At 42.9% G+C, this 13,217-nt stretch overlaps 1 protein-coding gene across 3 annotated transcripts in view; it reads left to right on the forward strand.

The window, feature by feature from the left end:
- Positions 1-13,217, forward strand: part of ARMC9 (armadillo repeat containing 9) — a 128,859-nt gene that overhangs the window by 4,306 nt on the left and 111,336 nt on the right. For all 3 annotated transcript variants that reach the window (XM_081050915.1, XM_081050916.1, XM_081050917.1), the window contains 5 exons: positions 727-852; positions 2,623-2,793; positions 4,610-4,765; positions 6,497-6,589; positions 9,677-9,701. In XM_081050915.1, coding sequence (XP_080907041.1) covers positions 727-852; positions 2,623-2,793; positions 4,610-4,765; positions 6,497-6,589; positions 9,677-9,701 — 571 coding nt within the window. The remainder of the gene's footprint in view (positions 1-726; positions 853-2,622; positions 2,794-4,609; positions 4,766-6,496; positions 6,590-9,676; positions 9,702-13,217) is intronic.

Genomic DNA, 13,217 nt, shown 5'->3' on the forward strand with positions numbered 1-13,217 from the left:
GGCATCTGCCCCGAGAGCCAGCATCAGGATGCGTTGGCGTGTTCCAGAATAAATTCTTAAAGCTGTCACACGCAGAGGGTGTGGACAGGGCTTGGGGAACTAGCCACAGTTAGAGGAGGTAGAAACAGAAAGCAGTGCCTGATACCCACTGAGCAGGAGGGCAGAGACGTGAAGAAGAACGGCAGAATCCACGTCCCGAATCGCGAGGAGGGGGCGTTTCAGGATGGCGTCATCCTTCGTGCTGTGCTCCGAGTTCACTGATGACAGTGCCCACCTTGTAGTGACTTATCTTCTGTTCTTTGGGACAGGAATTAGCTCCCACTCCTCTGTGTCAAGTAACAAGTTCCCAGACACCGACAAGACCCAAAGGCTCCAGGCCTGGACTACTTTGCCCTTTGCAGACTGCTGCACACATGACTTCTTTTCTGTTAATAATTATAATAAGCCATGCAACTCACATTTTCCTTCTGAAAACAAACTTATTTTCTGTAAGGAAGCATTGTCTATGATATTGTCTTTCTAGGCTTTTAATGTGTATATGGATAAGCAAATTCTAAGCTGGACCCCAAATTACTCCTCCCAAAGATGACAGCCCATTAACCCTATTATAAATTGGTGACAATATTTAGCTGGTACATTTACATCAAAGACAGATATTTTGTTGCTCTCAAAACAGATATATATATAAATATATATATATATATATATTTATGTTCTTTTTTATAGTATTTAGATTTTGCTGAATTTGAAGATACCTTGAAAACATTTTCGGAAGAATGCAAAATGAAAGGAAAACAGTTATCGAAAACAGTAGGTGGCTCTTTGAGGGAGTCTAAATCATTGATAATCCAGGTAACATTTTACTTTTTTTGATTTCTGTAGATAATCAAGGTGCTCCCAACTTGTAAAAAACGCTGCCATTTGAGCATGTTGCAATCTTTTCTGGTGACCTGGTCAGAGTGACTTTTAGATTTCGCAGGTGTTAATAAAAGAATTAGGAGTGTCATCTTCAGATCTCCATAGCCTACTTGGGAAATGGGTGGGTAAGATCTTTCACATGCACATCTTGGGAAGAAGAAAAGAAGGAAACTATGCAGTGCTTAGAAATGGAGACAAAGGGGACCCCATCCCGAGAAGTTTTAGGTATTAGTTGTAGGTACTGGGGACACAGTGGTAAACAGAACAAGACAACATCTCTGCCCTTACGGTACTTACATTCTAGTTTGGAGAGGCTGGAGGAGGGAGCAAGAGTCGTACTGACAGCGCAGTGTCCTGTCAGAGGAAAGCCTGAGCAGCTCTGTGAATGTGAGTGGGCTGCAAAGGGCAGACATTCTATGGTCCTCAACTCTCAGGGTTAGCAAGGACCTTAAAAGTCCTTGTTTCTACCATTAATTGATTCCCCCATCCCATTTGTAACATTCTAGGTAAGTTCACCTCGAATATACCCAGTGACGAGAGAACATACCATTTCCTAAGGCAGCTTATTTCAGCTTTGCATGATTTTATTATTTTAATAAATGTATTTGTCTCAATATACCTACTTCTAAGAAAAATTTGAGACTTGTTCTGAGAGGCCCACTGAATAGCTGGAAGCTGGGCCACAGCCATGGCCTGTGTGCCCCTGGTCCCTGACTCCTAGTGGCCTGGCATGGGGGCACCATTGAGTGGGGGCACCATCAAAGCGGGCCTGTGCTCTCTGCCCAGGGTCCCTCCAGGCCTCAGGCACCTGCACCCTGAGCTGCTGCCACATTAATTGGGACTATCAGGAAGTTCTTTCGACTTTCCCTTGCTCCAAAATCCTAAAAGCTATGCAGCAGGTGTTTGTGATGGCCAGTCATCATTCTTCTTGTGAGGCAGGTGACATGACAATTGACACCTCCCTTCTCCAAATTCTCTGTTTCAACTATTGCGTGAATCGGTAAACTGTCTCAGCCCTGCATAGTCAGACTCACAGAGCTCTGAGGTTGGAATGGCACCGGGCCTCCTCTGGCTCCAGCCTGTGTTTCTCTAAGTGGAGCACCCAGTCGCTCTGTGGGTGACTGTGGTCGCCTCCCACCGTCCGTCTCATCTGGACATGCTTCTAGCAATGGGCAAATGGCAGCACCCACCTCCCAGGCGCGGGATCGACTGGGTCACCCAGACATTGGCAGCTGTGCTGTCAGCAAGCTTCTGGATATCTGAGGTTTATTCCGAAAGCCTGGTTGGGCTCTTGGTCTGAGCTGTTCTCATCTGTTGCGTACTGTGGGTCAGCAAGTGCAAACACAAAGGGCAGCATCACCGTACTTACGTGCCCACGAGTTCTCCGGCCACAAGTCTGTGGCCTACGCCTGAATCCTTCCATTTCAGAGACCCTGTCTCGCCTGTTCTTTGTAATGCCCAGATTTGATATTGAAAGGGTGGAAACCAGGGCTGGTCTGTAGGACTCAGCCTAAGGAGCTTGAAGCCCCCTGGATCTCCAGTTTTCTGCCCCTTCTGTCTGAAAAGGAGACTTAGTTTTCCTCACACCGAAACCCTGGGGTATGTGGGGTCCCTGAGGTATTGGGAGGGTTGTGAGAATTTGGGGTGTTGGGAGAATGGGCACCCCTTCTGACTGGGGTTCAGTCTAATATCTTCTCCACACAGAAGGACCTCATTGTTGCATTTGACGACGGAGACCAGAAGGTGTTCTTCGATTTGTGGGAAGAGCACATTCCCAGTTCCATCCGACATGGTGACGCCCTTGCCCAGAAGCTGGAGTTCTACCTTCACATCCATTTTGCCATCTATCTTCTGAAACACACCGTGGGGAGACCCGTAGGTTCACTTTGTGACATGGGTTGGTCCGAATGGTGTGTTAAGGGAGAACATTAGCTGTTGTGTTTCCCAAATAAGCATTAGTTTAGTTTTAGAATCTTTTTATCATGTTGCTAAGAGGTAGGTGTCTTGTGTCCTGATGAATGATTTTCTCCCTCATCCCCAGCAGTTTATCTTCTAATTTACATGGAGCGTTAACAGTTTCTGTAATGAAATCTACATTGTTTTCCTGAATACCTTAAGTTTTTGAAAACTCAGCAAAATGAAGTTTATTTGGCAAATGAGTATGCAGAAGGTGCCAAAACAATGTATACACATTTTAAGAAAGGAAAAAACTGTATTAAAATTGTAATACTCATTATCTACTGATAACAAAAGATGAATACAAGTCACATTTGACTTCTGCAATTACAAGACGTGCTCAAAGTGGTTACCATCAGCCTCCAGACACTTCTGATTACGGCGAACTACTGCTTGAGCAACGTTGACCAAAGTGTCTACTTGTATACATTCTTTTGGCATCTTCTGTATATACATGTATGTCTAAGAGAACACAAATGTAGACCAACATTAGACCATATATTAGAAGAGAAATGTAAGCATAAACAGTGGGAAAATGGTACGTTTATTTGTGAAAGTCCGTTGGAGTGAGAAATTGAATTTAACTCCCCCAGTGTTTTCCCAGGTGGGGCTGGAGACATGAAGAGAGGAGAGGGCTTTGCAAGGTACTGTAGTGGGTGAACCTTTGAGTGCAGAGGGAATGACAAAAGGGGAGAAGGGCCAAACTGCCTTTTGACCACGTGCATTTGCTTAGTGGCTTCTCCAGGCATTACCCACAGCCCCCAAGGACCTGTGTTAGCTTATTAAAATGTCAGGGAGGCCAAAGGAGGGGTCAGGGATGGAGGGAGCAGCTTTACAGTACATTGTAATAGCCATTCTCGAAAAGCTTTCCTTAAGATAGTACTCATGTAGGTACAATCATGGGAACTTTTCATTTTCTCTGTATTTATTTCTGTTTTCTAATTTTTCCATTTTGATATAACATTAAAACATCAATAAACATTAGATATTTTTTAAGTCTGGTAGTCAGAAGAGGGCTTCACGGTGCAGGCGCAGTGAGATGCACTGATTAGAACAGGCTTCATCTGTGTGCACGGCCCTGAGGGGTGTAACTGCGGAGACCAGAGTGGTCCAGGAGGGAAGGCGCGAGGATCAAGGTTGAGCAGCTCAACTCGTCGGACCTTCTTGTTGAGGCCCAGGAGCAAATGAGACCCTGAGAAGGACTTGCCTTGGATTTCACATGGAATTAGTGAAGCAGGTTAATGAAAGGAAGGAATATGATATGGAAACTTTCGTTTCAAAAAAACGATTCACCTTTAGAAACCTCTCCTAGGGAATCCTGGGAATGCACGCAAATATTTATGATCTCTGAAATACGGAAACGATGTACATATCTAGTCATGGGGAATTGGATGAATAAATTGCGATAGACCCACAAGATGAGGTTTCATCCTGTCATTACACAAATGATGTCTATGGAGAATATTAAGGATATGGGAAAATGGTGGTAAAGTAAAAGGCGGCATATTAAACATGTATCTATCCTCTGATATTCCTGACGTTTCATGGAGGGGTGAAATTGGGGGTGAGGATAGTATGACTGGAGACAGCGCACTGGCAAGGCCAGGTGAGGACTGGGGACTTCAGTTCTGCCAGCAACACGGCTGGCACAGAAGGAGCCTCCGAGAGAGGGGGTGGACGGGCGGACTGGACATCACGCTGGGGACCTCCGATGAGCTGCTTCCCTTCCTTGTAGGACAAAGAGGAACTGGATGAAAGGATTTCTTATTTCAAAACCTACCTGGAGACCAAAGGGGCAGCCTTGAGCCAGACCACGGAGTTTCTCCCTTTCTATGCCCTGCCTTTCGTTCCCAACCCCATGGTACACCCGTCATTTAAAGAACTCTTCCAGGTAAGTGATAGCAGCCTCGAGTCTCGGGTCACATCCCTGGCCACACTGGTTTCACCTTGTTTACACTGGTTGTTTCTGAATGACGCTGGAGAAAACTAAAGCTTGCTTATGTTATATTGTAAGGATATTCAGGTAATTGACTTTAACGAACTTTTCTTGGGTCATAAAATGTGATTTTTTTTTTTTTTGGTTGCACCAAGACTTATTAATCCAGACCGATATAAATATTTTTAATATACTAACCTCTTAAGTCATTCCATGTATACTTTTTAAGTATTGAAAGGATAATTTATTCAGTTACACTGAAAATTGGAAAAGAACTAGAGTACTTTACATAATTGCTGGCCATGTATATTTTAGCTTGTATTAAAATTCTCACTTACTTGGCATATATTTGATCACCTGATTGTGTACTGTTATTTCCATCAGACTATTTGCCTATAGCTCTTTTAATTGTTATACTTCATTTTAGTTACCACTTCATAATATTTATTAATAAGATTTACCAAAAATTTATTATAGTCATTTTTGTTGATTTACTAAAATTAATATGGCCCACTGAGACTTTTACTTAAATGTATTTAGACTGAAATATTTTGAAGTAATTAGATTGCTTTTTTAAAAGATCCCATCTAAATTTCCTTCTTATAAGGACACCATTCATACTGGATTAAGAGCCCACTCTAACCCCAATACGACCTCATCTTAACTAATTACATCTGCAATGTCCCCGTTCCCAGTGACCTCACATTCTGAGGAGATTAGGACGTCAGCATATCCTTTCTGGGGACACAGTTCAACTTACACCACATGTATTATACATAAAGTTGTCATGCAGTGTCAGGGAATTGCAAAATCTTTTTAAAATATAAGACTTCTGCTTCTCTGGCAGTATTTTTTTTTTAAGTCAGATAACAGGTAGACTAGGGGGGTGGGAGGTGTGGATGAGGATGTGAGCTGGAGAGGAGAAAATGGGGAGGGGTAGGAAGGTCTGAGGGAGATGGGGCGGGCCTTCAGACATCAGTGGGTATGAATTTTTAGTGACATGGCTTCGTTTTCGTGCAGCTTCTTGGTTTGGGTGGTAGATATTTTTGTATGAAGACTATAAGGAAAATTGTCCTGAGAAAGGTGTTACTTGTCACACTTTTTCTTTTACTACTTAAGTCATTATGTTTTCCTTCTCAGTGAGCATTACTTGAGGAAAACAATTTGTTTTTAAATGCTCAACTAAAAGTCTGTCATAATTCTTGACATGATGGAGTATTTGAGGCAGTAACAGCTACTGTCTTTCTCATCTGGATGAGGCATATGGAAGCAAGTCCCTTTTTTTGGGAGACTTTCAATAACTTAGTGATAATTGTGTGTGCCTGCCAGTGCCATGAATGCCTAAACTATACTGAATTATTTTTGGTACGCAACCTAATAAGGTTACTTTTCATGCTTGTGTTTAAAGCACATGAAATATTCGAATCATGTACAGGGTTATTTTTTCCCTGTTTATGAAAGAACTCTGTTCTTTCTTTCTACTGTGGGCACTTGAATCTTCTATAAATGAGTTGGTCAGATGTCCACAACCTATTTTTTTACAGTATCACACCACTGGTAGACATCTTGTGTTTGATTTCCGTAACTGTGGCGGGTTCTTTAATCCTCAAGGCCACAACTTGACAATGCTGTTGGCATTTAGTGATCAAGTGCTTTTCTTTACTTTCTTTGTCTTTTTTTCTTCAGGATTCTTGGACTCCAGAATTAAAATTGAAGTTGGAAAAGTTTCTGGCTTTAATTTTTAAAGCCAGTAACACGCCAAAGCTTTTAACATTATATGTATCCTTTTGAAGCTGATGGAGACCACCTATGGTATTAGAGTAGTGCGCTGGCTTAGGCTGCCTCATAAATAGGGATAATTGATAGTGTGCTTTCATATTTATGAGGTAAATGAAGCATTCATGGGAGCATGTGCCAAGGCCCAGAAAGGGTTGACTTCTGTGGCATCAGGTCTCTGACACTTGCTAGTATCTTATTTTTATGCCAGGTGCCTAGAAGCTGTCTTGATAGAATAAAAAAAAAGTCTGTGTTTTTGGAAAAGAACTCCTTGGAGTAACTAACTGTCTCTTTGTAGATCGGTCAACCACTTTTAAGGCCCTGTGGATCGAGTGACCGTGTAACTCGTCATTCAATGGGGACATTTTAAAAAACAACTTTGTTATGGTATAATTAATATACTGTAAAATTTACCCAATGTAGATGTACAATTTAATGATTTTTAACAAAAATATCGAGCTGTGCAACCATCATCACAATCCAGTTCAAATCAGGACACTTTTGAGAGCAAAAAGGGGGTACTCACTACACAGAGTGCCAGGCAGCAGGTGTAAATGGAGCCTGCCCAAGGAAGAGTGGGACCAGTGGTCACCCACCCCAGGAAGCTGATTTCCTAAAGTTTGTTAATCTTGAAGGATGCTTGTCTTCTTTTATTCTGAACAAGAATGTATCAAAAATTATTTTGTAACAAGAGTATAACATTTTAAATTGTAAAGTTGGTGTTTGTTTTAATTTAATGAAAAATTGAGGCCATTTGCTGCATAATACCTACTTTCTTTCTAACTCCCAAGCGCTGGACTTGTAATTGAACTCTTTTGTCCCTGGGATTCCGTGACACATTTCTTCTTCAGCTTTAACGTTCAGTGGGTTCCTGCTGCCAGTGTCCAATTCCTTAGCCTCGCCTTGAGAGTTCAGTCCACAGTTGGGCTGAACTACAGCTCTTCTCTCTGCTTTTATAACCTTAGGGTTCTGTTCATATACTACTCCACCCACATACCATGATGCTTGCATAGCCAATCCCTTTCCCTCTTGGAGTTCCATATAAAATGACAGTTTTTCAGTGAAATTAGGACTTCTCCAACCTGGCTTATGATTATTTTAATACTCTTTTTAAAAAGTATTTCTTAGCTTAAACTTCATGGTACCAATATGTTAAGATTCTAAAAGAAATTACGTACTAAATCATATTAGTTATATTAATAATAGCACCGCTCGCTTCATAAAAATAATACGAGGTTTGAAGCAATACATGAAGTGTGCTTAAAACAGACTGGCACATAGTAAGTGCTTGATCACTGTTAGCCGTTAGTATTATGGTTTGCACATGCTTGGCACCTTTCATCCTGTTCAACGTGCTTTGAAACATAGCAGGTAACTAACTATAAGCGTGTTTCCTTTCTTGTCCTTGTTCCATGGAAATATTTGCAGTTCAGTTCCACACTGATATTAAGTTGACTATTGTGCCAGGAATTAAGGATCCAGAGAAAAGGCCAATACATAGTTCTCTTAGCCAAGGTGGAGTTTTGAACAATAAAATGAGAGTCTGAGACAGACAGAATGAGGGATTGGAATTCCAGGCAGAGGGAACAGCTCATGCAGAATCACCGAGCCAGTATGTTTGGGAAACCAGAAAGAATTTAGTATTGCAGGAGCATAAGGACTGAACTAGAGAAAGAGACTCGGCAGAGGCCGGGTCACAAAATTGTGTGTGAGGTCCTGTGGGTAACGGGAGCTTTGAAATGTCTTAAGCAGGAGAATAACATGGTCATGTTTACAGTTTTTAAAAATCACTCTTTTTTATTCCTGATTATAAAATTGGTCATATTCCTTGTAGAAAATTTGGAAAGCATAGAAATGCATTTGTATACATACACACACCCCAAAGTGTGTAAAGCATACAATAAACTAGGATACCTATCTTTATATGTATTTTTAAATAATTTTTATCAAATGAAGAGAGCAAATATTCTTCAAAAACAGGTTGTTTCCTCAAAAGTTAAACAGTAATTATGTGATCTAGCAGTTTCACTCCTAGCTAAGTACCCAAGAGAAGTGAAAACATGTCTACACGGCAACTTGTGCGTGAATGTACATAGCAACATCATGTAGAATAGCCAGAACGTGCAAACAACCCAAATGTCCATCCACTGATGAACAGACAAATGAAATATATCCTCCACTGGACTATTACTTAGCAATAAAAAAGTGAATGGGTTACTGATACCTGCTACAACATGTATGAACCTTGAAAACATGCTAAGTGAAAGAAGCCAGACACAAAAGGCTGCATATTGTATGATTCCATTTGTAGGAAAGGTTCAGAAGAGTCCAATCTGTAGAGACAGTAGATTAGTGGTTGTCTCAGTCTGGGGAAGGTGGGGAAAATGGGGGTGACTGCTCAGGGACATAGGGTTTCTTTTTTGGGGTGATAAAAATGTTCTACAATTGATTATAGTGATGGTTGCACAACTCTGATTATGCTGAAAATCATTGAAATGTACACTTTAACTGGGTGATTTCTATAATATGTGAATTAACACCTCAATAAAGCTGTTACCAAAAAAAATTAAGAAACACACACAAAACAGGTGAAATACTTGCCCTCAAAGTGGCCAGACATGTGGGAGCTGACGTTGAAACCCAGGCAGCCTGGCTCCAGAGTGTGTGATCACAGCTACTGCGCTCTGCTGTTTTCCCCCCATCTCAGTCTCCTTAGAATAACGCTGGAGCATCGAAGTTACAGAGTTAAAGGGTATGACTCAGATTTGTATTTTTAGTAGGATGTTCTGGTAGGAGTGGGGAAGGTCTTCTGAAGGGGGTAAGGAGGTCAGTTAGGGGGCTATTGAAATAGTAGGAGTTGGTCACACACAGAAGTAATGGAGATGGAGAAGAGGATTTATTTCAAAGTGAGTCATCTAAGTATTGAGATGTCGGTACCCGTCTTAGCTATTCACGAGTACAGCAGCATTAAGAAATGGCCATTGCTGTCCTGAGAATTCTCCTTTTCACCATGTTAAGGCTCTTTCTTAGACCGGCCACACAGTGTGAGATACCCGATGCCTATTTTCCTGAACTTCTTTCTCATGCCAGAAGGAGAATGGACAAAATCACAAAGGTAAATCATCAAGATTAAAATTTTTTTAATAACAACTTTGTCAACTCAAGTGTTAAGTAATGAGATAGAGAGAATTCCATAGACTTGGAAAGTAAGGGCTTTAAAAGTCTAAATGTGTATGAAGTGCTTTGCAAACAATTTTATCAGTGATTCCTTGAGGCCCACTTTTCAGGAAGGCTGGTATGTTTAGATTCATCTGCATAACAGGTACCTGAGACATGGAGAAATGAAGAGAATCTAAGCACTGTGCCACACTACCTGCAGCAGCACGGTTAGAAGACACAGCATTGCATGAGCAGGGAAAGAACTATTTGAGTGTCTTTCACTTTCACCTGAAGTAGTCTAATGGGGTCTTATCTCAGTAGCAATATGGGGTACCCATTCTGATAAAGCTTTTCCATTTTTTTTATGTTCAAAGTAGGAATTCCAGTCTTAATTTTGTAGCCTAAAATGATGGTTTTCCATGATCAGTGATACTTACCAGAACTGTTCATTATTCAGAAAGGTGAGAAAGACTTCAGTTAGTGTAGCATGAAATCGGTGGCCAGGGTTGGGGTTCTCTGCCTGAGTTTTGTCTTTGGTACTGCATTTTGGAAGCTGTTCAAATTATGCTGGAGAGACTATGTGATGTGCTTCCCACCGTGGGGATGGCATCACCCTCGGTTCCCAGCAGGTGGAGTTTTACTACACGAAGTAGCACATTTGCCCTCTTCACAGCAGAGTAACATTAGCAAGGATTTCAAAACTCCCTGCCATTGTTTGTCCATGTTTTCCATGTTTCTTGATAGAGAATTAAAGTTTTCTAAGGAAAGGGAGTGTTCGTAAATGATTTAGCTCTTTGCTTTCCAGGAAGTTGACATGTGAGCAGCGCTTTAGATTTGACACACGGGAGGGCTTTCGTAGCTTCAGATGACAGGAGTTTGCATGTTTGTTGTTGTCCTTTGTGGCCTTGCATATCCCCAGCCCAACAGTTCAGAATTCTGGTTCTGTCAGCTGTGCCGCCCCTCTGACCCTTCATGGAGGAGCAGAGGTACAGATGTGGCCTCATAGGGTCAACACGGAGTGCTCCGTGGGTCTCCAGGCTGCAGCCTTGGAGCTCCCTGAGGTTGCTGTGCCCCCAGCACAGTTATGTCCGAGGATAAGTCTGGGTGGGGGGATGTCTCTTCAGCTCCTCAGGCCTGCTCTCTACAGTGTTAGTACAGTCCCCGGGCCCTGGCTCGGAGGGTCCTTTGCCAGCTTTCTCTTGTACAGCGCAGTTGGAATTCATCAACTGGGCTGGACACTTGGATCTTGCCATGCAACTCCCAGAAATGCACCGTTGCCCCACTATTTCTATTTCGATTGCTGCCTAGCAAACTACCTCAGGCTCAGTGGCATAAAACCACAGCGTTGTTATCATCTTGCATGGTCTGGGAATTGTGGGCTCAGTTAGGCAGTTCTCTCTTGAGGTGTCTCATGGGCGCAGACAGAGCTGGGTGGAACCATCTCCAAGGCTTCCTCGTACATATGCATGTCTGGTGGCTCCTGCCGGCTGCTGGCGGGGTCTTAGCAAAGGCCTTTGACTAGAACATTTGCATGGACTCTTCATGTGGCCTGGGCTTCCTCGGCATGGTGACTGGGTTCCCAGGGTGAATGTCCCCAGAGAGAGCCGTTGGAAGCTTTGTCACCTTTTCTGACCCAGCCTCTGAAATAGCAGCGTTATTTCTGCTACATTCTCATCATTACAAGCCCATTCCGAAGGTCAGTCTACATTCAGAGAAGGATAATTACATCCCACCACTTAATGGGAAGAACTGTCAGAGACTTTGCTGTCCTATTTTAAAGCCACCATCCTACCTGCGTCTTTTGGGTCCCAGAGAACTGCCTTAGTTCTGGACTCAGTCTGCTTAGTCCCTGTTCAGATTCGGTCTTTGGACTCCCTGGTACTGGGGGAGGGAAGGTGGGAAACTTCTCCCCAAGTCCTGACTTGCTGCCAGCTCCTGTCACCCCAGCAGCATACCCTGCAGTTTTTGAGGATAGCTTTCTGCCGGGAATGGTTATGTCTCTGATAAGTGGCCCAATTTTGCAGACAAAATAAACATGGGAGAGGGAATACAAATAGAAGAGCCTGTTTTTCTGCAGAGCTTTCATTTGAATTTCAGCAAGGAGACCAGAGTTTTCAAGCCTTCTTGAAGTTTGATTTTAATGGAGTTTTATCTTAGGGTAGAGAAGCAGAATTGGAGTCTTGCAGGCACAGTGTGTGCGTATGGCTGAGTAAACCCCACAATGCAGTCTCGCCATGGAGATTAGAGATTAGCACCACAGAGCACTTGGACCAGGGATCAGGGCCCAGGCCCAGTGTCACAACAGCCAGTTGTCATCACTTTGTCCCTTCCTCTTGCAACTACAGCTGCAGTGACCACAGGCACAGACATGCCACCAGTTTAATTTGACTGTAGACTCAGGTGTTTGTTTTAACTGAGTGGTTGGGTAATATTATTATTCTATGTGTCTTGATAAGAAGGTTCATGGATAAAGTGAGATTTCCATAAGCTTCTTTTTTTTTAAAGATTTTATTGGGGAAGGGGAACAGGACTTTATTGGGGAACAGTGTGTACTTCCAGGTCTTTTTTCCAAGTCAAGTTGTTGTCCTTTTCAATCTTAGTTGTGGAGGGTGCCATTCAGCTTCAAGTTGTTGTCCTTTCAGTCTTAGTTGTGGAGGGCGCAGCTCAGCTCCAGGTCCAGTTGCCGTTGCTAGTTGCAGGGGGCAGAGCCCACCATCCCTTGCTGGAGTTGAACTGGCAACCTTGTGGTTGAGAGCCCACTGGCCCATGTGGGAATTGAACCAGCAGCCTTCGGAGTTAGGAGCACGGAGCTCCAACCGCCTGAGCCACTGGGCCGGCCTTTTTTTTTTTTTTATTGGGGAATATTGGGGAACAGTGTGGGAACAGTGTGCTTCTCCAGGGCCCATCAGCTCCAAGTCGTTCTTCAATCTGGTTGTGGAGGGCAGCTCCAAGTCCAGCCGCCATTCTCAATCTTTAGTTGCAGAGGGCACAGCCCACCATCCCAGGTGGGAATTGAACTGGCAACCTTGTTGTTGAGAGCACGCACTCTAACTGAGTCATCCGGCCACCCCTCCGGAAGCTCAGTGGCAGCTTGTTGTTTTCAATCTAGTTGTGGAGGGTGCAGCTCACTGGCCTATGTAGGAATCGAACCAGCAACCCTGTTGTTCAGAGCTCGCACTCTAACCAAATGAGCCATCCAGCTGCCCCTCCAGGCTGCCCCTCCGTAAGCTTTTAAAGAAGGCAGAAAAAGTGCTTGGAGTGGGAGATTCTCTCAGAAGGAATTACATTAAAAAATGGTATTTAGAATAAAAACTTAGATTAGCAATATAGCATATAAGATTATTATTTACACCTAGCTATCTATAAAAGATACAAAGTAGTATCTATTAGCATTTTTGGCATTAATTGATGTGGCCCCATCAGAAAATGAGCAGCTGATCATTTTTCTAGAGTTCAGAGGCCAAAATAGTAT

This window comes from Rhinolophus hipposideros (genome assembly GCF_964194185.1).
Source record: "Rhinolophus hipposideros genome assembly, chromosome: 6".
NCBI classification, from domain to species: Eukaryota; Metazoa; Chordata; class Mammalia; order Chiroptera; family Rhinolophidae; genus Rhinolophus; species Rhinolophus hipposideros.